Source organism: Meleagris gallopavo, chromosome 28 (genome assembly GCF_905368555.1).
Source record: "Meleagris gallopavo chromosome 28, MGAL_WU_HG_1.1, whole genome shotgun sequence".
Classification (NCBI taxonomy): Eukaryota; Metazoa; Chordata; class Aves; order Galliformes; family Phasianidae; genus Meleagris; species Meleagris gallopavo.
This window is the reverse complement of record NC_139431.1, coordinates 5,149,252-5,174,743: the sequence shown is the minus strand read 5'-3', so window position 1 is coordinate 5,174,743 and position 25,492 is coordinate 5,149,252. Positions and strand designations below refer to the sequence as shown.

General features: G+C 53.8%; 1 protein-coding gene and 1 long non-coding RNA gene across 2 annotated transcripts; one reads left to right on the top strand and one right to left on the bottom strand.

Moving 5' to 3' along the window:
* Positions 1 to 768: 768 nt before the first annotated feature.
* Positions 769 to 11,646, bottom strand: PRELP (proline and arginine rich end leucine rich repeat protein). Its single transcript, XM_010724416.4, has 3 exons — positions 11,388 to 11,646; positions 4,136 to 5,096; positions 769 to 2,841 (listed from the first exon to the last, which is right to left on the bottom strand). Exons 2-3 carry the CDS (start codon positions 5,079 to 5,081, stop codon positions 2,663 to 2,665), a joined length of 1,125 nt encoding a protein of 374 aa, XP_010722718.1. The 5' UTR covers positions 5,082 to 5,096; positions 11,388 to 11,646; the 3' UTR covers positions 769 to 2,662.
* LOC146542642 (uncharacterized) lies at positions 10,473 to 23,637 on the top strand. Its single transcript, XR_014879912.1, has 4 exons — positions 10,473 to 11,278; positions 13,230 to 13,278; positions 19,768 to 19,880; positions 23,515 to 23,637. It is a non-coding gene; the product is annotated as an uncharacterized LOC146542642 (long non-coding RNA).
* The last annotated feature ends 1,855 nt before the right edge of the window (positions 23,638 to 25,492 follow it).

Genomic DNA, 25,492 nt, shown 5'->3' with positions numbered 1-25,492 from the left:
CGTTTCTTTGGTGTTGGGTTCCTCATCTGGAGAGGCACCCATGTCGAAGCACGGGATTCACGTGCCCATCACAAAGCACAGGTTTTATTCTACAGCAGAAAAACAGGAGAGCTTGCTGCCTGCTCTGCATGATGAACACACATACCTGTGCATGCCCCACGCCAGAGCCCATGTGTTCCCCTCCACACCCACACCCCCCTCCCTCTCTGCTCATGATTCACGTGGGGAGAGCAGCAGCAAAAAGAGATTTTGAATCTGCAGTGATGGGCAGAAGATAAACTGCTGCCCACACTCATTCTGCTCGTGTGAAAATACGCATGCAACCCGCACAACCACAGCGCTGGGGGTCCAGGCTTATTGCAGTGTGTCAGAAATGCTTTCCCTACGTGTCCCAAAGTCCACCTGTGCCAACCTGAGGGGCAAACTCACCCCGAAGACATTTGTCGGGCTTTCCTGGGAGCACCAAAGTGAGGTGGGGCAGCTCAGCCCCAGTTTAAAACAACTGACCTCAATGCAGTGCATGCAGCCATGCAGAGACAACGACACCCATCATCTGCATCCACAGCCCTGGGAGCTGCAGTTGAAGTTGGGCATTCCTAATTAGCAGAACTGTTCATTAGGCCAGGCCCATGCTCCAGGAACCTGATCACCACAGGTAGAGGAGAGCCCTGTGAGCATCAGACTAACTTCAGCATTTTGGAGGGCTGCCCCGTGCTCCCACATGGAGCTGCTCCTGTGCAACAAAGAAGATGCAGAGACAACCATGGCTCCAGGTCCCTTGTGAATCACTTTATTTTCACTGCTGCAGAGAGTAGGAGTGAAAATACCATTAAGTTGAAATCAGCTGAGAACTACATATGTCTCTAGATATATCTGTACAGTCTACCAGTATATATACACATTATATATAAATATATACATAGGGTCTCCGGGTCTAAGGTTGAAACCTATCAAACCCAACAAAGCCCATTAGAGGAAGACTTGGAGAGACTCATATTATTTAAAAAATCCTGAATATCATGGGAGTTTGCTGGGAGTCCTGAATATCATGGGAGTTTTCCTATCTCTGGTGCATGCAGGGCACTTGGGCACTTGGAGGGAGCATCCCCACACCTTCCTGGGAAGTGGAACACAGTGCCTGTCCATGCCCACCTCAGAGAAGAGTCAGTTTGGGGGATGAATACCAAGGCTGGTTTCTTTGGTTTATTGCTTTATATTTGTTTTAATTGGATTTTTTTTTCTCCTCAAACACAAATCCTGAGAATCAGGAAGAAAAAAAAAAAGAATAATCCCCTCTGAACCCGGATACCCTATATATGCAGGCACAGCTATCCAAGAGGGAAGTGATACATATGGAAATGGGGAGAAGAGGGGATAAAAAAACAGCTTTTCCAAAAGAGTAATTCTTCCCTTTTCTTTTCCTCTCCTTAAAAAAAAAATAAATCAAAAACCACAAGGCAAAACCAGACGTGTGTTCGGTCCAAGAAAGCGATAGAGTGGAACCTGCAGGAGGTGGGAGTGCAGGGAGGAGGGGAGAGCAGGGCAGGGGGTGGTACGGAGGTCCACCCAGCCAGCAGAGTCCAGATGTTCTTCACGTCAGCATCTCAGCACGGGGGCGGCTGGATGCCGGGGGGGGGGGAGGGATGGAGGGGCAGGGGTGCAGAACACACGGAGTGTATTGCAACCCCACAGGCAGCAGAAAGGGGAAGTACAACCCCCGCCACCACCTCCTGCCCAATTGTCCTCAGCCACGCTGCCCCGAGAGCAAGGTTGCAGAGCAGCGGGAGGACGGCGTCCCGGCCCCGGGCCGTGGCTGCGGCCACGAGGTGTCGTTGCCGGCTCTGCCCGGCGGTCCCAGCCCGCACCCCGCGCACCGAACCGGGCGGCGGCAGCGGGACGTCGGGGGAGCGCCCCGGGATCGGGCTGGGACCCACAGCACCGCTCCGCCGCCGTTAGTTGGATATGACCGCATAACCCGCTTGGATTGATGGGTGGTGGTGCGGGGACGGAGGGCTGCGCTTCCCAGAGCAGGGAGTCAGCCTCAGCGCGTGCTGCAGCCCCGAGCGCAGGGATGCAGCTGTCCCCAGATAGGCCAGTCTCGGGTTTCGGGCTTTCATGGCTGTTTGGGTTTGGTGTTTGTGCAGAATACTGCTGCTCTGAGCTGCAATAGCTCCATCACAGGGCTGTGTGATTGCTGTCCTGCAGCACCGCTCACTCCTGTGCCATCCCTTCCCCAAACAGCCTCCTCATCAGCTCCATCAGGAGATGCTTTGGGTAGGACCAAGGCCATCCTCCCCAAACTCTGCCAGGTCCAAGGAAGAGATGGAGCCAGCTCCAGTGCTGGCAAAGGGCCAGGCGGGGGCAGAGGGGGGGGAATGGGCAGGGTGACAGGAGGGTGACAGCATGGTGACAGCCCCCCATGCAGCCCAGGCTGATGCTGGGACCTGGGATGGCTGCTGCAACATGATGCTGTCCTGCAGACAACCCCCGGGGACACAGAAGCCACTGCAGGCAAGGAAAGGGGGGAGGGAGGGGACATTTGAGGAACAGAGAGGCCAGAGTGTGAGCGAGGGAAGGGGGAAGCAAAGAGGGTCCCGAGTGTCAAAAGCTTATGGGGTTCGAGTCTTTGTGCAAAGCCAAGTCCTAGGAGAGGCACGCAGGGCTAGAAAACCACGGACTGCAAGAGGCGGAAACACATCATCAGGTCCAAGGGGATGGGGGGCTTCAGGAGGTTCCCATCCAGCCGCAGGTACCGGAGCCGGGGCACACTGTCCAGATCGGAGGGGGAGAAGTCCTGGATGGACATCAGTGAGGTGGGGCAGATCTGCGTCCCATTGATTTCTGCAGGGAAAGAAGGAGAAGAAGGACATGGGTTAGAGGTAATAAGGAAAAGGAAGGCAGGGTGGGATGCTAGAGAACCATCCCCATCCCCTCCATTCATTTGTCCCTATCTTCATAGGGTCACCCCCACAATGGGTTTGCTTTGCTATCAAAGGGAGAATCCCCAGCCCCTGCAAGGAGACAGGGTGCAGCCCAAGCACCCTGGCAAGAGAGAAATTTTGCTTTTCTTCAGAAATGAAGCAGGTCACTCAGCCAAAGCAAGGTGAGGAATACAGAGAGCCAATCTGGAGACAAAAGGGATCACCATATCCCACAGCACGGTCAGTGCTTGGCAGGTAAGAAGCCTTGCCCCTTCCTGATGCTGCAGCCAGTGCCCAGTCCAGGATTTTACACCTCCTTGGCAGCACACTGCTCTTCCACATAAAGCCACACAGTCACTGCCCAATAACAAGCGCTGCAGCATGTGGAAGTGTTGGTGTCACATCACCTGTTGGGACCAATGTCCTGCCCGGCAGCTACTTCACAAATGAGTATTCCCTGTGCAGGTCCTGCAGCCCCCAAACCCTCACCAGAGCCTGAAATACAAGAGCCCAGCTCCCTTTCCCCAGTGCACAGAGGGTTTCTGGCAGGAGTGCTGCATTCTTGCTCCCCTGCAGATAGCAAGGACAGCAGGTCACTGGACCTCTAAAAGCAGAAACATCTGGCTTGACCAGGAATGGTTCTCTGTCTTCTTCTCTAACGTGCTGGCTGTGTTTACACACTTCACAGGCCAGCACCATCAAGTCGCTATGCTTTGCCTGGAGCAGCAAGAAACTGCCCTCGTTGGTTTGCCAAGACAACCTCCATCACAGCCCTGTTCTCCTTGTTCCTTCCTCTGTGAGGGTCTGCTCAAGAGTTAATCTGGGTTATTTCTAACCATCTTGACTGTATTTGGCATCAGTTCTTAAAATATGTGCACAGACACTCCTTTCTGAACAGCCCTATTTCTAAACCCTGCTGGGGAAGTAACTGTTTCAATGATAGGTAGCCCCTAAGAGCGTCTGCCCATGGCAACAAATAAGAAAAGGGTTATTCAGCCCTGCTCCTCTGCAGCTACCCCCATCCATAGGTCATCCTTCACCTTGAGCAAACCCACCTTCATTTGCCAACTGTAAAACCTGAGCTCATCTCATCACTGAATCCCCCCCCTTGAAAGGTTCTTGTACAGATGGGTGAAAAATGCCCTTTGGAACAAAACGCTTGCCATCTCTCAATCTGCTTCCCAAATCTCTCCCGGCTGACCAACGTGACTCACTTTCAATGGAGTTGTTGTTCAGGTAGAGGTGCTCCAGCTTGGGGCTGATAAAAGGGACGTTGGTGAGCTTGTTGTGAGCTAAGTGCAACACCAGCAAGTTGGTGAGGTTGAAGGAGTTCTTGGGGAGCCCCTTGTCAGAGATCTGGTTGTAGTTGAGCCGGATGAACGCCAGGTTGGGAAACTCCTTGAAATAGTCACTGGGGATGTCCTCGATGTTGTTCCTGTCCAGGAAGAGCTGATGGATGGCACTGGGCACCCCAGGCGGCATTTTCCTCAGGATGTTGTGGGCAAGGTTGAGTTGCATGAGATTCTTGAGTCCTTTGAAGGTGTTTTTGTTGAAGACTCCATCACTGAGCTTGTTGTGGTGCAGATCCAAGAGCACCAGGTTCTCCAGCTTGTTGAAGACCCCAGCAGGGATCTTGGAAATCTGATTCCTGCTCAGGCGCAGCTGCTCCAAGTTGGGCGGCAGGAAGGCAGGCACCTCCTTCAGCTGGTTCTTCTCCATGTAGAGGAAGATGAGGTTTTCCAGCTTCTCCAGAACCCGCCTGTCCACTTTCCGGATGCGATTGTTGTCGAGGTTGACCCATTTCAGCTCTGTGGCATTCCTGAAGGACTCCTCCGGGAGGTCATCGATGAAGTTGTTCTGGAGGTAGAGGTAGTGGATGCGGGACGGGATGATGGGGACCTTCCGTAGGTTGCGGCTGTCACAGTAGAGGGCAGAGGGGAAGTCTGGGGGACAGTAGCATTCTCGGGGGCAGTCAGGGAAGATGGAGGGTGGGCCAGGAGGCAGGGGTGGGGGCAGCTCGGTGGGCTCCACGGGTTCAACAGGCTCAATGGGCTCAGGGGGCGGGCGAGTGGGTTTCCGTGGAGGCTTCCTCCGCTGCCCGCTCACCTCTGAGATCAGCACAAGAACAAGTGGGAGAAGCAAGCTAAAGGCCAACTTCATGGTCCAGATGTTTGCCTAAGTGAGACAACAAGAGGTGGGTTAGGAAGAATCATAGAATCACAGAATGGCCTGGGTTGCAAAGGAGCACAATGCTCATCCAGTTCCAACCCCCTGCTATGTGCAGGTCACCAACCAGCAGCCCAGGCTGCCCAGAGCCACATCCAGCCTGGCCCTGAATGCCTGCAGGGATGGGGCATCCACAGCCTCCTTGGGCAACCTGTACCAGTGTGTCACCACCCTCTGTGTTAAGAGACCAGTTTAGATTCTAGATTCTGCATCGTCTCCCATCACCACAGTCTCTGGCAGCAGGAGTTACTCCACTAGTCTGCCAGTAACCTGCTATTTTTTCTCCTTCCCCTTGGAAGTTATCTTTACATCCAACCCCTTTCCCAAGCATGAGTTCACTGAGATCTCCTCTGGCTCAGCCTTATGCCATTGGGGGTTGCTTTTTTTTCCATTTCATTTGGGTTTTTAGTGGGCTTGTTTCTTTTTTTTTTTTTTTTTTGGTTGGTTGGTTGGTTGGTTTTTACTTTTTACTTTTTTGACTTTTCAAAGAACAAAACAGAGAGAAAAGTCACCTACATATCTACATGCAAGGCACAGAAATGAGATCAAGGTAACCCTACTCATTCCACATTAAGAGTGAAGAGAGCTACACAGGGGTCCTAAAACTGCAAGGAAACTGTGCAATAATTCTGGCAAAAGACAAGTGGTCATAAAGACAGGCAGGGAGAGCAGAAATCCCCTGACCAGTGCAGAGGTGAGCAGATGGGCCAGGAGGGATATTTTCTTGCTCTGAACTGTAACATCTCTTCAGCTTCAATAAGCAGCATCTCCAGTAGTGGGAAGATGTCCCCAGTGTGGGCTGGGAGCCTCACTGCACCCTTCTTCCAGAAGGATGGATTGCCCATTCAGAGGCCCTGATGGATTAGGGTTAATTTTGCTCTTGAGCAAAAAAATCAATGATTCAGCAACAAACTGGCTGAGCAACAGTATCAGGAGGCCTGCAGCAGCTAGCAGAGCAGTGAAGATGGATAGTGTTGTGATTCAGGGACCAGGATTTAATGCAGGACAGCCCATTTCCAAGGCTGTGTGATAAAAAAAGGACATTTGCAAGATTACAATTGGGCAGTACTGAAGGTATTCTGCCATATGGCTCCCTGTGTTACCCAAATAACTGATCCATCACCTCCAGCCCCACTGCAGGGTGCTAGGCTGGGCTGGTAATTTATGGGGAGTCCAATAGCAGTGGGGGATCTAGAGGGATCAGACGAGGTCTCTGATTGTCCCTAGCCATTGGGAGCCCCTCCTGGACACCAGCCCAACAGCTCACATCCCCGACTTCTCCCTCTCAACCACATCCTGATTTCTGTGGTTGTTACTAAGCCCACAGAGGCTTTCTGTCCCATCCCTGTTGCCTGAAACAGCAGCAGCAACCTTCTCTGCAAGGTTTTTGCTGGGTGCTCTCCAGCTGACAGCTTGGAGGTTGGAGGAATCCAGCTCTTTGCAGATGAGCTCCCCAGAAAGTTCGGTGCAGGAGGTGCTTTGGATGCTCCCCAGGCAAGCTGGAGCAGAGGCCAGGTTCTGTACTTTCTGTGCAGGCAGCAGATACCTGAGGGTGTTTGTCAGGCTTCTACCAAAGGCATTTGGCACTCCAGTGAGAATGGAGCCCAGGTGGATGAACAGCAAAGCAGATGGAGGAGCTGGGCAGAGCCAGGATGGGAAGGGGAACCAAGAGTGGGGAGACAGGAAGGAGGGTGGGGAGGAAGATGAGACAGAGAGGAGAATGGATCTCCCAAGCTAACTGAGCAGATGCCGTGGGAGACATCACAGCTGGGATAGCAGCATGAGGCAGGAGGCTATGGTGACGCTGGAGCTCAAGTCAGTCTGCCTCAAGCAAAAGCAGCACCCACCACCAAACCACCTCCTGTTGCCTTTTCCTGGCATGGAAATGCCTGCCTAGGTCTCCTCCAGCATGACAACCCCCTTTCCACTCCAACTCTGGTGGGTGCTGCTTCCAGCAGCTTCCCTGAGGCTGTGCCTTTTGAAGCAATCCCATGCATTCCTGGGGCTCAAAGTAATTGACTTTCTCCTTGAAAAAACCCCTGTTCCACCCCCCGCCCTCCCCTGGCCTATGTTACTTTCCTTTTTGTCTCACTCCGCTCCCATCTGGCTCTGTTTAACCCTACAAGGCTCCCATGCCTGATGTTTTCAATCAGAGCTCTGGCATCTCGCTGGGGGAAGGGAGGAACAGGGGAAGAGCAACACCGCCAGATATTCAGCTCAGTAGTATTGCAGTCAGTCCCCTTTAGGGATGTACGTGCATGCTTCTGTGTTGTTGGAGGACAGATCTGACAGCAGGCCGTGGAGTACAGACAAATTCCCAACACACAGGCCCCTCCCTGGCCCCACAGCATCCTGCTCCTCTCCTAGCCACGTCCCCCTTTGCACGCCCTCTCCCCCCACATTATTCCAAACTTTTCCGCGGGCTTTTGCATCAGCTCCAAAACTCAGTTCTGGATTTTCACACCCAAAAAGCCTGGTGGAGCAGGGGGGAGATCTGATGCCTGCTTTTGGCTGGTGGTGGAGGGAGGAGGTGGCTGGGATGCAGTACACTGTTCAGCGCGGTCTGCAGTGCAGCCATTCAGCTCCTCCCTGCTGCAGGGGCAACCTCACCACGAGGGGCGAGGACGGGGTTGCCCCATTGCCCCATCAGGCTCAAGAGCTGGGTCAGCTCTCAGCCCATTCAGAAAACACCTGGCACATGAGTGCTGTCACACGCACAGCCGTGCTGTCCCCTCCACATGAGGCTCCATCACCGCAGGTGTCAAGGGACTCTGCTCGTAGCAGAAATAGTGTCTGAGCCAGAAATTCAGACCCAAGAGCGACAGCATCATGTGCCATTTGTCAGTGAAGAAGGAAAGTGTCAGCAGGCAGATGCAAACCCTCCTATCCACTGTACTGCCTGCAACCTGCAGCCTGCGGGGCCAGGACTGCAGCCAGTCTGCCCACTGCTTCCATCCCACACACAGAAAGCAGCACACCCTCCCCTGCAATTTGCATGCAGAGCTTATGGCCTGTGGCACCCACGCCCAGAAAAACATCACCAACCAGGCTTTTTGCAACAAGCTTGAGGCTGCCATGAGATTTACAGTTGCCTCCAGCACACTGGAAGGTTCAAAGCTGGCTCTCCCTGGACACAGCAGCATCAGCAGTCTGTTCTTTGTCGACTTTCATACCGCTGAATTCACTGACATGAATGCAATAAATAGATTTTGAAATCCCACAGCATGATCCTGCATGAGCACTGGCTGCTGAATCTGTGGCAGTGTCTGCTCTGCAGATGCCTTCACTCCACCTTCCCCATCGCTTCCTGATGCACAGGTCCTGGGTACCCACCAAGGAATCCCTGCAGTTGGAATAGAGTTAAATCACGAAGCAATGAATGCCTTCAGGAAACCAACTGCTCATTCAGAGGAAAGCTCCATTTCATGAATAGTTTTAACAGTTCAGGCGCCTCTTGAGCCATGCTGAGCGACTTGGGTGCAAGACCAGCATCTCCTACAAGACCCTGGTTGGAGTTCTGGCAAAGCCTCCAACAAATGCCAGCCTGGAGCTTTTCCCAAGAGGAGACAGCTGTGCATTCAGTCATCCCATTACAACCAACAAAAATTCAGCACAACAGCTGGAAATTCCATCTCCAAACAACACGGGTGTTTGCTCTCCAAATAGTTTACCTTTGGTGCATCTCACCAGCCTATTGCTCCCGAGCAGTGCTCATTGCTAGCGCAGCAACTGGTGCAGGAATCACAGCCTCTGGGAGAGGAGGGATCTTTGTAAAGTTGTTGGGAGATTTTTGGCAGGCAGAAATCGCATCACTCTCTCTCAGGTGCCTCCTGCCCTCGGGGCTGCCTCCTGGAGCAGCTGGGTATACAGGGAGCAGCAGCAGGCTCTGGACAGATGTTTCTGGGACCCCTCCTCCTGTGGAGGGACCAGGAGGGATAAAGGGGGCCTTTGTCTTTAGGAAGGTGAGGGCAAAGACTCGATTGCTGCACCATTACATTCCAGCCCATTGCCAATAGCCCAGCTTCCTTCACAGCTTTCCCACTGCTGCCTCCATCTCTCAATTCACCTCCACTCCCCAGGCTAGAAAATACCCCCAGCTCCCCTGGGAACTTGCACTCTACAGCAGAACAAGAAATAGTGACTTTAAAATAGCCAAAAGGAGCCAGCAAAGAATCCCTATTGGTCTCTCCCCACCTCCAGTCTCCGTAACAGCCCATTAGCTCTCTGCAAGGCTCTGGGTCTGATCAGCTTTAACCAAAACAGGGAGTTCTTTATCCAGCAGTGCCGCACTGCTGGAAATGCTGGAAGACCACAGTGCACAGTGCCAGGCTGTCCTCTGAGGGAGGCAGACACGCTGCCACCCGCACGTTCCCAAGGCGCCTGGGGAGCAGAACAGAGCAGAGCAGTGATACAACAAACGCCCTGCTTGCCCTTTCCCAGCAATTTCCCAGCCAAAAGACAAGCTGTGGGCTGCTGATCCAGCTGGGGTCAGTGCTGCATTTCTTCTCCTGTGGCCATGCAGGACTTGGGTGTCACAGGGGACAGCTGCAGTCCGGCTGGAGAGCAGCTCCATGTGAGCATGGACTCACAAGCAATGCCTGTGGGCTCAGCTTGACTGTGGGATGTGGGGATGGCGCTGCACAATGCTCCCCCCGCTGTGTCACAGTCACCAGACTCATTGCGAAAAGCTCATTGTGTTTGCCACGACCTTTTCCTCATGGGAGGGTCTGTGGGAAGGCAATGCAGGCAGAAAGCACCACTGCTGCTTCCTCCATCTAGCAATTCCTCTCTTCTCCTCCTCCTCCCACACTGCATGCCCTGAGGCTGCTCCTGGCTCAGCCCGCACACCTCCATGCTGCACCCACAGAAGCAAACCCCCATGCACACCCCACTCCCCTCCCAGCAGACGCATCGTGCCAGCTCCACTTTTGTAAAACATTGAGAAACTCTCTCTGATGCTTTGTCAGCTCCTTCCACCTCATCCCTTTCTCCCAGATTCTTCCCAAGGCAGAGCAGACCTCCCACAGCCATACTTCCATCCCTCCTGCTGGGAGCACCCAGTCCATTGCCCTGCAGCACGAAGGCGCACCCAGGAACCGGTGCTCCCCCAGGCTATGGGATGCTGCAGCCCAGCACCACATAAGGCAGCCCACAGCTCCTAGGAAAGTTTCCAAGCCCTCACATGCTGCGTGCTTTGCATTCGGCTGCCAAGAGGATGCATTTCTGGTTTTCATCCTTTTATTTATTTATTTATTTTCCTAAAAGCATCCAGCTCTCAAAAAGGCAAAGAAGGGTAGGTTTGGTGTAAAACTGAATCTCTTCTCCACACCAAATTTTTTTTTTCCAGGATTTAAGTGAGCATCCCTGCCCCGTTGCTTTCTCCCTTCGCCTGCTGAAGCAGGCACAAAGAGCCGGCTGTGAGCCAAGCTGCTCCATCTAATGGGGTGGCAAAGGCAGTGTTATGTGCCCCGGGACGGGGCTGCGTGTTCCAGGCACAGACATTGCCTGTTGGGTATGAAAGCTCAACCACCGTGCACGAAAGGGTGCTGAAACTTGCTCCTGAGGCACCCAGATGTTGTTTGGCTGCCTCGTCCCACAATCCCAGCCTTCCTCCTGCGGCAGCAACACCCTGCAGCGGCCCCCCCACCCCATTCCCTGCAAACCCAGAGCTCAGTGACCCGGTGCCCACAACGCACACAGTGACGGAGGTTCCCTGGGAGCAGTCCCGACTCCAGAGGTGTGCGCTCTCCTCTCAGCCTCTCCCCCTCCTTGAACGCTTTCCGGGCTGCTCTCCCAAGCAGGGGATCGCCCTGGGCACGGTTTGGGCTGAGCAGCCCCCTGTCCACCCCCAGCACTTCTACCCAGCTGGAGAACTGAGCCTGCGTGTGGTTGGGAGCTGCCACAGAAAGCACCCGGCAGTAGGCACAACGCTGTCACGCACGGGACTTAGTTCTGCTTTTAGCCCCATCCACCCGCAGCCTGCACCACACTGAGCAAAACTCTTGCAAAAACAGAGCAAAGTGAAAGAAAAAGAGACTCCAGCTGCTGAAGAACAGAAAGAAAAAAGAAAAAAAAATAAAAAACACACAACAAGAAAAGAGAGAAAAGGAACAGCGAATGCTGCTGTGCATGTAAGTGACGCTGGAAAGGGCAGGAGCATCGTGGATCAGTGCAGCGTCCAGGCTGGGACATCGGGCAAGGCGAAGTGAGCCTCGGGTGAAGCGCCTGCCCACCGCTTACCTGCGTGCACCTCTCCCTCCTCCTGCCTCTTATTAATCCCCAAGGCAGTTTCTCTCTGGCTGCCTTCCTCCTCCTCCTCCTCCTCCTCCTCTCCACGAGTGAGCGTCGGCCGAGCGCGCGGCGCTGCGCGGGGGTTTTGTTCCTGGGAACCGCGGGCGCGGGGTGGGTGGGAGCGCGGGAGGCGGAGGGCTGGGATGGAGGCGAGATGACAACAATAACGTCTTTATCTGGCAGCCAAGCACTGCGGGCTCCGCACACATGGCCTGCCTGCCGGAGGGCTGGCGTTTAATAACAATTCCTTCTGCTGCGGAGGCTGCTCAGAGCCCGTGTTTAAAAACAAAGCTAATTAATAATTTCAATAAGCCCTTCCCTTGCCACGGCCCCTGCTCCGGGAGCGTGCGGTTGGGCCGGTGTTTTCCAGCTGTGCTTCTGATTACAGAGCGAGCACAGAGCGCGGGGACTCTGTGTGTGCCACCCATCCCCAGAGCCATCCCACACGAGGCAGTGACACGACACAGGGACACACAGCTGCCCTCTGTCCTGCAGAATTGAACCAGTCCCGTGCAGGGGTCTGGAGGATGGCATCATAAAATGTGGTACGGGTTTCATTTGCTCCCAGTCGGTGAGAGCTTTAATTTAAATCCCATTGATGCTCAGTGAAGAGGAAGGAGCAGAGCTGTGGCAGTACTGGGTGGCTGAGTGGGACGTGGATGAAGGGGTGTGGGGTTTTACCCTCAGTCTCTGCAGGTCCTGGGCTGGAAAACTGCTCTGTGTGGAGGGGACATACTGGGGAACCTCAGTGCTGGGGCTGCAGGGATTGGTGGGCTGGTGGGTGCCTAGGGGGATGGTTTTGCTCCCAGGGGCTCCAGGTGAATATTCACTGTGCTAAGAAATAGTATGAGGCCAAGCAGGGAGTGCCACAGGCACAGCAGGCCATGAGCATCCCAACCCAAGCACCAATCAGGTTTAGGGGGCAGGGGCTCCCACGCTCCTCATCCTTCCTCCAGCCATATGGATCTGCAGGAAGGGCCAGGAAAAGCTGCTTTTGCTTAAAGAAAACCTGGACTACAACCTGGTGGACACTGGCAGCTGCCTGGGAGGGCTGATACTGCACTGCCCCACTTGGTTGATACGGCTATCAGCAGTAAGCTTCAAACAGCCAAAGTCAGACCCTCCCCAAAGCTCCCACCAGCTGGCATCCCCCGTTTGGCCCTGGGCTCCCTGCAGCCCTTCTGACTGTTTCTTTCCAGCACAGTGGCCTTTTCCTTGCCACATAACTGAGCTCTCACTGGTGACTGATTCCTGGGAGTGCAATGCCCCAGTGACATGGATGCCCCAAAACCTGCAGGACACCAAAGAGGCACAAAGAGAAACCATGTTGGTACTTCATGTTGCTTAAACAAAGGGTTGAGATGGAGACGCGTTTGCCAGCTGGAGAAAGATCAAATCAATATGGAAAGAATATGCTGTTTTCCAGCACGGAGATTAACACCAATTGCTTTGAAAAAATAGTTGAAAGTCTCCAAATTGAAATGAGCACGGCTATTTTTAATGTGTTTAGGTTTTTTCTTTTTTTCCTGTTACTTAATACATACTTAGCTGAGCTGAGGTATGCACAGGGGAAACTAAGGCAGTGAACAGGGGAATTTCTTTTACAAAAGCTTTTCTGCAAAGCCCTGCATGGAAAGGTCTCCTATTCCAGACTCTACCCACTGCACTGTAAGAGCTGTGAAGCTGTTCGCACAGCTCCCATTGCTGGGAAGAACAAAAACCTGTAGAAAAATCCTGCAAATCTGAATTTTACTCTCAGCCAAGTGACTTTGTTGAGTTTTCTTTCTGCAGGAATTTCTCACGGAGTCCAAGTTCTGAATCCACCTTCAAAGCTGTCCAGGTTTGGTTTGTGAGCTACAGCTCTGGCTGCCACATGCTCTGCTTATGGCATGGCTGCAGAGAAACGTTCCCCAGCTCTTGCAGGCAAAAGGGATGCTGGAGGGCATCCTGCTCTACGGGTCTTGTTGGCTCTGGTCATCCCTGGTACCACCTCCCTTCGGTTGATGCCCCTTCCCATCCTGCTTCTGGCCTTCCCTCGTGCGTTTGCTCTGCAACAGAAATACCTCTTTGGTCTGGCGGAGGTAGGGGAGTAAATGTCTGAGTGTGAAAGCTCCAACAGGCAGAGCCAGGGCCGTGAGAACGGCCTGTCTCCACCAGGCAGAGCAGCAGGCGGCTGCTGAGGGGGTCCATGCAGAGCAGGGAGCTCTGCTGTGGGCTCTGAGGCTCGCCTGGATGGGCATGAGCTGCAGCACACACAGGGGGAACAATGGGCAGAGAGGGGCTCAGGAAATCTGTGACAAGAGCACTCTGTGGAAGCCATTTAGAGCCAGCAGCCCCAGGGCTGTAAGAAGTAGAAAGAAGAGACTTTCAAACACTGACAAGCAAAGAGTTGACCCCAGACTGGGCTCCTCTTCCCTATGCTACAGCCTGCGATGCCCAAAGATAATGCCCAGGACAGAGGAAGATGCTTATTCTTCATGTTATGACAGCATCAGCTGCCCCATCCCAAGCCAAGACTTTGCTCTGCTCAATGCTGTACAAACACAGATGATTAATGGCATGGTGCTTCTTTCTGACAGCCAGATCTTCAAACTCCCCTTGGAGAGCTAAAAAATTTAAAAAAAAAAAAGAAAAAAAAATCAGAAAGGGAAAAAATAAAGACAGGAAATCCGAGCTGCCCCTGCGGCCAGCGGGTCGGATCAGTGCGTGCTTTATGCAAAACGTCAAAGCAGACTGCCCTCGCCAAGCACCCTGGCCCTGAGCAGTGACATCCCCAGTCCACCCCTCCCATGGGTGCTGCAGTGACCTGGTGTCATGGGAAGGAGTCCTGAGCAGGGACAAGGGAAGCCCTGAGCTGCAGCTCCCCTGGGGCTCTGCACACCCCACCAGCACCTCCGTATGAAGCGCACGGTGTTGCCACCAGCCTGCAGAATTAAGCTATCTCACCCCCCATCCCCCGCCGACTCACCATAGAGCTCATTCCCAGGAGTCAGAAGGCTGTAAAAGCGTCATCAGGAGAAACATATGGCTACAAACAAAGCTCTGGAGGTGGAAGTGAGCAAAGGGGAAAAATATGCTGCTCTGTCATGCACAGATCCTGCTCTACCATCACTGGGATGCTGCGGGATGTGCTTCCTTCCCTAGCTGCACACAGGGCTGGGCAGAGCACAGCTGCTCCATGCCTACATTTCCACCTCCAGCAAACATTTGGAAACACGCTCTGTGACTGCAGCTGCGAAGGGGAGGTGTTCGAAATGCCCCTCAAACAAAGCAGCTCCCAGCCCCAAGTGCTCTAGAGACAAAAAGATTTGGCCCAGTGCTTGGCTGGAGTGGGAGACTGGGTCACTTCAGTCAACACAACACAGAGTGAGGGACGGAGGCGGAGGAAATTGGTATCATCTCCTCACAGATACACACAGCCCAAACACTGCTGCCTTCCTTCCAAGCATGCCCTGGCCCCTCCATCCATCCCTGAGCATCTCATGCTGCTGGAACCAGGATGCAAAAACCCCGTGGACCAGGACATGCTGCTTCACCCACTCAGACAGAGAAGTAGATGGAGCCAAGCTGGAAAGAACCAGTTGCCCTTTATTCCAAGTAAGAAACACAGCTGAAAAAGCCAGCTGACTTTTGCCCTAACCAGGTGTTTAAAAAGAAAGAGAGGAAAAACAAGAGATAATCCTGTTTTGAGCACAGCTGCTGTTTTGGTCATTAAATTTACAGGCAAATCACCTCTCAGGATCATTCCCAGCAGTTGGGTGCCTGAGTTCAGGCGCTGCGGCAGCCAGGGAAGGGTTAGGGAATGGAAAATGCCTGCAAGCTGCTCGTCCCACAGCCCCACCAGAGCTGACGCAGAGAAGGAATGCAAACCCCAATGCCTCTCACTTGCAGCCGTAAACCCCTTCCTGCTTGGCTGTTGCCAGAGACGTGATGAAGCGGGAACAGGCCAGATTGGATCAGGACAGCAGCGGCGGTCAGTCTTGCCCTGCTATGGGACAAGATGCAGGGAGGAGAGAAAGTGGATCTGCATCCCACATCGCCTGGGGAAACTGAGGCAGGAGGGAGGTCCACACTAAACCAGCTGTCTTTTCCTTTACACAACATGCAGTATTTCCCTAGCAACGCCAAGGTTTTACTGTTATTCCTCTTTCAGCCTTGGCATGGGGGAGCTGGCACACGTACAGCAGCACAAGTACTTTACAGCCTAGCACTGAGCTTTGTCTCACCCCCTGTGCTGAGCTTGCAGTCACCCCGTGGGGATGGAGCAGCGCTTCCCCAAGGGACCGAGACCTAGCAAGCTCATTGCTGGAACAGCCCGAGGAAGAGTTGGTCCCTTGCCAAGTAAAAGGCAAAATGCAGGAAGCGGCTCAAAGCTACCAAAGCAGAAGGAAAGTGGCATCGCATTCATGAGGACCCCATCCCTGCTGCATGTCACACACAGCTGGCTGTGGGGCTGGCCCATAGCTGGTGGTGGACACGGCACAGCTGTCAGCTCCACTCCATCTGCACTATGACCACTGAGCACTCCCAGCACACCCTCAGACCCTTCCTCCCCATTCTACGTCTCCTGGGCTATTCTCGTGGCTGCTTTAAGCGCAGGGAGGAGATACAGAATTCATCAGACCTCACATTTCTCGGGGATTAAATCATCCAGCTCATTTCTCTGAGGGAGAGAAGTCCAACCCCCCCCCCTTTTTTTTTTCCTGCAGGGCCAAGCAGCCACTCATTAGCTCTTGGCAGCAGGGCACGGCGCTGGGCCAAGTGCTGCTGCGTGCTGAACTCACAGCCACAGTGCTGGGGGCTGGAGCTGCGGGGCACCAACCAGGGCCCCCTCCCTGCCCCACAGTGCCCCTGCCTGCAGCAACCCCCACCCAGCCCTGTCATAATGTCCTCTCCTCTCCTGGGGCTTGTGGCCCAGTTCACTGCTGGTTCAACAGTGGTTTGCACTAGCAGTGCACAGGACATGAGGACCTTCCCTCCCCCTGAGCAAGAGCTGCATTTTTCCAAGCTGTCTTGGGTGTGACAGTAGCCTCCAGGAGTGCGGAAAACTGCCCCATCGTTCCCTGTCTGAATGTACTATGGAAAGGACATTGGGGCTGACATTTTAGATAAACAAAGAGAAAGTGACCCCAGGCTCTGGAGCTCATGCCTAACCCTAGGGCTGCTCCTGAGGAAGTTACTGCTTCCACCCTGCCCTAGTGTCACTGCCCCATCCTAGAGGTCCCATCCTGCCCACTGGGCCACTGCTGAACAGAGGGGAAACTGAGGCGTGTGTCCAGGGATGTCAAGAAGGCAACAATGTGTTCCCATGTCCCTGGGGTCTGCAAGAGACCCTACCAAGCTCCAGTACACCCTACTCCACTTCTCCAAACCTTAGAAGCCCCAGGACGTCCTCTCCCTGCTCTTTACAAGCAGTTTGACCACTCATTGAACTATATGTGATGCGTTTCACAGAACAACTCATGAATGTCAAGCTGGGAGCAAACCATTTGGCAGCCGAGCAGAGGATGAGCAGCAGTGGCAGCACTACCCAGCCCCAGCAGACCAGGAGCCCCACCAATGTCTATTTCACCTCTTGTTGTTTATTTTTTGGGCTGCAGAGCCCTAAATCCCCAGGGGAGCAATTTATTACCCCTGGGGATAAATGGTGTTGATGTGGGGACCTTCTCTGGCAGAGGGCCATGGCTCAAACAGGTTCCCAGAGAGGCACAGTGACAAGAGCAGATGACCGAGTAACCCCACAGTGACTGCCTTACCCGTCCCTGCGGCAAGGCAAGGGAGCTCATGTGATCTTAGGCAGCATCTCAGACCCAGATGCTTCAGAAGACACCCAAAAGTACATGGAAATGCTTCAGATAGCTCCTGGAAGGAGCTTGGGTGGCTGGGAGCCACCTCCTCCTGCCCTGCAGTCCCCAGTGCCACCACAGACCCCACGGGCTCTGAGATATTGCTGCTGCCTGGAGACCTCAGATGGGGAGGATTTCCCCACTCTTCCTACCCTCCTGCTTCCACCACTCCCACATGCCCGTCACCTCCTCTCCCCCCCCACACATGAAGGCAGCAGCAGCGCCTGCTCCCCATTAGCTGCTTTCTGGGAGCCAGCACTGGGAACAGCCCAGCAAACACAGACCCAGCAGCTGCCAGCATCCTCCCCAAGAGCCCATCCACAGCCCCTCTACACCACCCACACTGTGTCCATCCCACCATCCCCTTCATTCCCTCCCACCCAGGAATGGGGTGGCCTGTAGTTCCAGCCCCATGGCATGCCCATGGGGTGGACACACTGCCCCACATCCTCTCTGCAGTGCCACGTGCTCTAGCAGAGCTTTGCAGATGGCCCCACACTGGCATCCCACAGCTGCTGTCAGTTGAGACAAGCTGTGCAGCTGCTTGCTCTCCAGCAGGCACACTTGATTTAGCTCCTGATAAAAGAGGACAGTTCTCCCCTCTCCTTGCTACTCACACAGGACAGGAGCTCACTGTGCTCCCTGGTGCATTTTGTGCTGCTTGACACGCTGCAGCCCACAGTGGGGTAGGGACAGGGCACTGTGCCACAGCCCATGGTGGCAGGGAAGGATGGGGGCTCCTGGGGGCAGCTTGGAGCTGAAAAAGTGGGCAGTATTGGTCAGAATAAGAACAAGGCGGTGATTCAATGGAATGAAGCACACTGGAAACCATGAAAGCAAATATTCCAAGCCAAGCACATAATTAGCTGGTGGGACCCATCATCACAAGATGCCACTCAGGCCAAATGGCTCCATGGGGTTTTAAATAAATACATGAAAAATATATGAGGAGATGCCCACATGTAGGGAGACTGCTGTCATTTGGGGTGGCAGGAGCAATGGGAGCAAGCATTCCAATGACCAGAAAAGTGCTGGGGACACAGAAGCAAAGGAGTCATCATGGTGGACATCTGCCTGCTTCTCACGTGATGCCCCTGGAGGGATGGAAGGGATTACCCAGCTGTTGGCATGCAGGTGACACAGCTCCCCACTGGCTGAAGCGCTGTCCCAAAGCCTCTGTCACCTCCCTTGCCCTGTCCAGGTGTCACTGCTGGCTGTTTGGAAAGGAAACACCTGAGCCGCATCTGGCCCTTCCAGCCCTCCCTTGGGTTTGGCCTTCATTCCTGCCTCCTTCTCCTTGCCCAGTATTTTTCCTCTCCAAAGGCAGGAGCCAGCCGGCTGCTTCCCTCACATGACATCAGCTGAACTATGAGCCTGGCTGCTCCCCAGGGTGGGGGGGGACAAAGTGCTGCAGCCCACCAGTGCCTGGGGGACTGCTCCCACCCCGAGCATCTGGTCCACTACAATGGCCTCAGAGACAATAACTGGGCTGATATGGACTAAGGCTGATGGACCTGGAGGGTAAGAACAGTTCCTTTCCAGCAAGCAATCCCAGCTGGAGAAGGCATGGCTGGGGATGTCCTGGTGCTGGTCTTGCTTTTCAATAAATATGCTCCTCCTATGATGACCTGACAGTGCGTTATGGGCAGAATGACAACACTCTCCCTTCCAACACTGCAGCCCCTTGCCTGCTCAGCCGTCCCCTGGAAAACCCCAGCCTTGAGCAACAGACACCTCCAACAGCTTCACTGCAACAGCTACCAAAGGCACGTGAGACATCCCGAGCAGGGGGCTGGGCTGTACGTCCCAGATGAGGACATTTCCTACATGCAGTCCCTTGCTGTGCACTGAGCACGCAGCTCCACACCATGTGTGTGTGATGAGAAGGTGAAAGCAGAGCACAGGAGGCTGGGGGTGATGGATGCAGCCTGAGCTGGGAACCAATCTCAGTGGCCCCATTCTATTGCTGCTCATTACACTCGGTACGGATTTGCCTATACTGCTTGGCAGAGTGTGAGTAGCAAACAGGCCTCATCAAAACCCCAGAGATACCCAGAAATGGCTCCAAATATTACAGCTATAAATTCAACTCATTTCTCTAACTGCTCAGAGCTGCCAGGGAGGTTGACTCAATCTCTCTCTTGGTGGCTTTGTGCCAAACCCCACCAGACACTGTTCCCCCTGCAGTTCCTCATGAGGGTCTGCAACACACATCCCATCATACCTCAAGCTCCCACTGGTGCAACCTCCACTCCCACACCTCTTCTGTCCGCAGCGTCCCACCATCTATTCCCCACTTCCCCTCCTGCCAGCTTTCCCCTCTCCCCTTGAACCACAGCCACTTTTGCAGCACTGCTGGAACTACTCAGATGCACTTAGGCTGCTCTGCCTTGTGCTTTTCCCCATGCAAGCAAAGGCTCCATGTTCTCTCTCAGGCTCTTTCAGGGAAGGCAGATCTGGAGATGGGTTTCTTTTCTCCCCAGGTTGACTTTTCCCATATTCCTCCTTTCACATGCTGGACCATACACGAGCACCTGGCTGCCCCAGACACAGGACAGACCCAGCCCCACTGCTCCCCTGCAGTGGGTATTTGTAGGTAAGAGTTAACTCTTCCTCGCAAGCTCTGCATGTCTCTCAGCTGTGTACATTGAAGGCAAGCATCAGATTTCCAAAAACATTCCAGGACTGATCCTCCAGAGACTATATCCTCACATCCCTCCCATAAACATATTCCTTTCTCCTCAGGAAGAGCAGGGCTATAATTAACCCTGGATCATCCTTGGGATTGGGAGAGGTGGGAATGCTTCGGAACACGGACTACTCACCCAGTCCTTTCTCCAGCCACTCATCACCCAAATATTTGAGGCCCTGTTGTGCAAAAAGCAAATTGTGCAAAGGGACAGAGCAGAAATCCGGGCAGCTGCTCAGAAGGGGAGGTGAGCAAAACCTCAGATCCAAAACTGGGGTACCAGCATCTACCATCCAAAAGGAGTACTGAAGTTCTGCAGACGCTGGGGCTCCCCATTTTCCCATTTCAGGGGTCAGAGCTAGGGGTGTTTTAGCAGCAAAGTCAAAGCCTAATCCACTTGCTTCAGCCTGTCCTTTGCCACAAAGGCGGGTGTCAGGGGGATGGCTGGATGTGTGCCCTGTGCCACCACAGCTGCCAGCACATAGAGCCCTGGGGGGAGCACACAGCGTCAGCCACAGGTGACATCGCATCCCCAGAAACATCCCAGAGTTTCAATTTCCCACCAAGTGCTTGTCTGAGAGTAAAAATAGAACTGAGGTATTCTGATCGTATCGAAAAATAATGTTTCCTGCAGCTCCAAATGAGCACAGTTTTACGAGAAACTTCATATTTTTGTTCTCATATTATTTTGGAGTGGGGAAGAAAAAAAAAAAAAGCAGAATGTGCAGCCTTTCTAGTGGAACTGAAAACCTTCCTCCTGTCCAGCACAAACTGCTGCTCACTCCTCTCTTTAAAGCAGAGAAGCACGGAGGCTCGGCAATGAAGCAGAAATGCGGTGGCAGCACCGAGGCTTCTGCCTCCCCCGGCAGTACAGGGAATCTCATAATGAAACCTGCCTTGGTGGAAGTCCCAGCAGGGCTCACACAGACCCCAGAGAGCCTGAGCCGAGGATATCAATCACGGATGCACTCCAGCTCCAGGTTTATTTTCCTGGCTGTGTGGTTTTTGCTCTGCTCCGAAACTATGTCTGCATGGAGACAGTCCAGTTGTTACACAAGCTTCAAGATAAACTCCTCACAAACCACGATGAAAACTGGGAGGAAAGGAGATGAAGGGAAATGGCAAATAAATCACACCGCTCCTGTATTTTCCACCTATCTGGGCTCCACCCCTTATCTCCTGTCTCTTCCCTCTTGTTCCCAGCTGCTCTGCAGCTCAGCCCCACAGCTCTGTGCTCACAGATTTCTTATCACTGCTCTCCTCACAGCAGTCTTATCCCAATGGCTGGAAGGGGACAGCCAAGCCCGGGAGACTGAATCCCTTTTGGGGGGGGGGTGTCAGTCCGTAGCCCCCCATCACCACTCCTGGGCTGGTGGGGGCAAAGCTGGGGCTGGGCTAAGGCAGGGGGATCTGGACCTTTGTGTGGAACATCTGCCAGGGCAAATCCCCCTCCCCAGTTCCTGGGCCTTCATAATGAGTTCCCCAAGTCCTGGAGACAACAAGAGCCTCGAGGAGAAGGGGGCACCTGGAACCCCAAAATGCTCCCATCCAAGAGAGGGGCTGGAGCAGCCAGCACAGCCCAGGATCCAGGGGTTAAATCCCCTGGCTGGTGAGTCAGAAGTCTTTGATGCAGCCAAAAGGAGCTGAGTAATTTGTGTATCTGCAGAGGTCACACTGCCTCCTCTCTTCTTACGTCTCTTACTCACGCTGCTCCTTCCCACTCTCCCTCTGCAGCCTGGACTTCTCTCTCCCTCCAGCTCACCAGCTCTCTTTACTACTGTTGCTATTAATTATCAGCATTATCACAGCCCCGAGGAGCCCCTGCAGCAGCTGGCAGCCCCATGTGGCGCTGGTTCCGTTGGAGCACAGCACAACGATGGGTACCAATCACTCACCCCATTGCCTTTCATCTCCCTCTCTTCCTTTGTGGGTATTCATCCCTCTGCATTCTGTGGTTTTGTTCAGAAGTTCTGAGCAGCAGCATTTCTATAGGACTCATCCTGCTGCCGGCTCTGCAAAGCCGCTTAGCCGCCAAGCGACGAGGCAGGAGCTGCTCTTGGAGCTTTGTGTCTCTCGAATGAGTCTCAATAATCCCAGGTTGCTACGAAGCACCTGGGCAGCCAGAAAGACTTCCCTGCATTTAATTAAATCACTTAATTAGGTTGTTTAATAAGCAAGGGAGCTCTGGGAACATCAGTGTTTCCCTGCTCTCATACAGCGTTTGAAGAAGGGATTTATGGCAGAGCCATTAAGGTCCCAACAATTGCTTTTAATCCATCACAGCAAAGCCTCCCCACTCCCGTGCCCACAGGGCACCTTTCCCCAGGAGCTGCCCGAAGGGGTGGGGGTGATCCAGGGCACCCATCGAAGCATCTCACCTCTGCCAGCTCCACTCCAGCTCCTGCAGAGCAGCCGTGGGAAAGGGTATTTCCTACGTGTGCATCTTGACCCACTCAGCCCCTGCTCAGCTCATTGCCCCTCTGGTTATGGAGGGTGGATTGCAACTCCAACTCACTCAGCAGCAGTAAGCATGCATCCGAGGGCAGGGGCAGCTTGAGGGGCTCCTGCTCCTTCCTGCCATTGTGTTATGCACCCCTGAGTGCCTGCCCTACTTTGGCCACCCCAAGCAGCTTGCAGCATCCACTGCACGTTGTGTTGCTGCCATCCTCCACTCCCCTCCAGATGGATTTGCTTTTCATTTCCCAATCTGGGTCTTTGTATTTCTTGCAGATTTTTCTAATCTCTCTGTCCTCTTTGGTATTTGCAATTCTTCCCAGTTCTGCATCCACAGAGGATTTTGTGCATGTGCTATTTCCTTCTTCATCCACAGCATTCCTGAATCCCAGTAAACATGTTGGTCCCCATGGGCCACCATTGGACCTGCATTTTGAATCTTCCCGGCCTTGCAGAGCCCTGAAAACCTTCAGATGTAGACACAAAGATTTCCACAGACAATTCGAGTTCGTGAACCCCACACATATGTTGGCCGCAGCTGAGAACCCAAATCCCACCTGATGTAGTCCAGCCTACAGCATCCTCGGCACGCAGCAAGCACCAGAGCCCAGAGCAGGGTTGGAACCACCACCTGCATCTCACCTCCCCATGCTTCTGCTATTCCCCCAGGGCATGAAATTTGGCTGCGATTACTGCCTGGAGATGCAAACATTCATTCCTCCCTCCAGAGCTGCTGCCAGCAGCTCAGGGCAACTGATAACTTCCCAGTTAATGCAATCACTGGCACCCAGTAATTTACATCTGCTTCTCACCCCTCATCAGGAACATGCTGGGAGGTCAAGTGTTTGCAGGCTCTGAGCATTGCTGTGCCTTTCATTGGAAGTGCAAGAGCTGTGCAGGCAGCTCCCACTGCATTTCCAGCCCTCAGCTCCACTCCCAGACCCTTCCCTCCCCATTTGAAGCCAGATCCCCACAGCACGTGTGGCCCTTGGCCTCCTCTGGCTCCAATGGAAACCTGAAGCTGTCAAAGCAATCCACCACAGCCTCAGATAATTTCTTCCCTTTCCCTTTTCCCTTTATTTTGCAGCAGCTGCCCCACGGTGACAGTGGCAGCCCTCATTCTGTCCTGATGCTCACTGTGACTGCAGAGCCCTGCCAGACCTTCCGCCCAGCAAACACCAGTGTTTCGTAAGGAATAGAGGGCTCAGGGATGGAAAATAAACATCTTTCTGTTTCTCTTTGCCTGAGGAGTTCAGCTCTGATACTTTAATTTTGCCCATCTATTTTGACTGAAGCAGAAGTGGATGGAAGGCAGAGCTGAGCTGCCAGAGCTGTAAATCAGCTGTCAGAAGCCTTCCCAGAAGGTGCTGTGCCCACCACATTTGCCAGGGAGGGACAGGATGGTTCCAGCCCAGAGCAAAGCACAGGAAGTTCTAGGGAGCAAAACAGCCACCCTGGGGGCATTAACCCCCAAATCTTCCCACAGCAACAGCACCATCTGGAAGGACTGCTTTCTGCTGGCTTCATCTCAACATGGCCAAGAATTGAAGATTAACCCCCAAATGGCACAAATCTGGTCTGCGACGAGGTGAGGAGATAAGCACGGGGGGGGAAGGGGGAGTGTCTCTATTGGAGCTGGCTGAGCCTCCACCCCCAAAGCTCTACCCCAAACCTTACCCCCAAGCCCCAAACCTCCAGCCCCAAATTCCCTGGGCTGGGCTGCAGTTCTCTATCTACGGCATTGAATCATCTGTGCACATCAGCCCCTCCTCTCCTGGAGATCCCATCAGAGTCCTCATCAGTACTCCCAGCAGGACCAGCACCCGCTGCCCCACACAGCACTAGGCTGGCTCCCCTGCATGCTGCCCCCAGTGCAGTGCAGACCACTTGGCATCATTAGCAGCATGCATAATGACTCCAATCAGAAAAGCTGGAAAGCTCCAGGGAGCTGTGGCTCTGCTTTCCCAAATGTCAGGTGGAGGTGGAACAGCAGAGGAAGTGTGTTCATCTCGAAGGCATCCGTGCTACAGCTCCAGTGGAGGCAGATGCTGTGGTAGCAGCTTCTGCAGCCCCACAACTCTCTGAGGATCTGCTCTCGTGCGGGTGGAGGGTTGCAAAACTACAGCCAAACCCCAAAACTTTGACCAAGGCAGCTCCAAGCCCTTGGCTGCTTTCCCCAGCATCTTCACAACACGCCAGAGAGCACCATTGCTTGGGAAATGGTGGCACTGATCTTTCTCTAGCACTAACAGGACAGGGGGTAGGGACATTTCCTGAGAGGAGGGGGTGGCATGGGACTGGCCTGGTGCTGGCAGCACTCACAGTGGGTCACCATCTCTTCCCTGAAGCCAGCAGTGGAGCTCCAGGGGCAAAGGAGGCTGCCACCCGTGCAGCCTGTTTGTTTTTCATCACAGAGCGAGGCTTTGCTTGAGCTGGAGGAACTCATCTTGCTGAAAGAGCCTTGTTTTTCATGGAGGAAATGAGACAGTGCACTTTTAATAGGAAATCAAAACACGTAAAATAAAGAGAAACTGAGACACAGGCCTGGAAAAATGTTGAGGCAGCCAGCTGTGTCTCGCCAGCAGCGCAGCCCCTGCCAGCAGGCATCACCATGCACTGCCCTGCCCCTGCCCCAGCACTGCAGGCAGGGCCTGGGCACAGCACAGGGCACTCACAGCTCTGGGCACACCTGCAGGCACTGCCCAACACCAACAAGTTGCTGATGAGTGCAGGTCCGTCCATGCCATGATGAGGACAGCACAAAAGGAAAGCACCACAGAGGCACCTGAAGCCCTGAGTCTGGTAGAGCTCTGCTGTTGAGCCTGGTGCTGGTCATGGGACTGCCAGCAGGGCAGGGGCTGGTCTGCTTCATAGGTGAGCAGCACACACTTGAGCAACACACAGGAAAACCAGGCACAGGCTGGAGAAGAGATTTTCCAGCTGTTTTACAGGGATTTGCACTGGGATCAGAGACAGTTCATGGTTCATAACTAATTTGCATTGATTAAGTGAGAAACTTAAACAGTACAGGAAGGGTTTGGCATTGGGGACAGTGGCTGTGCAGG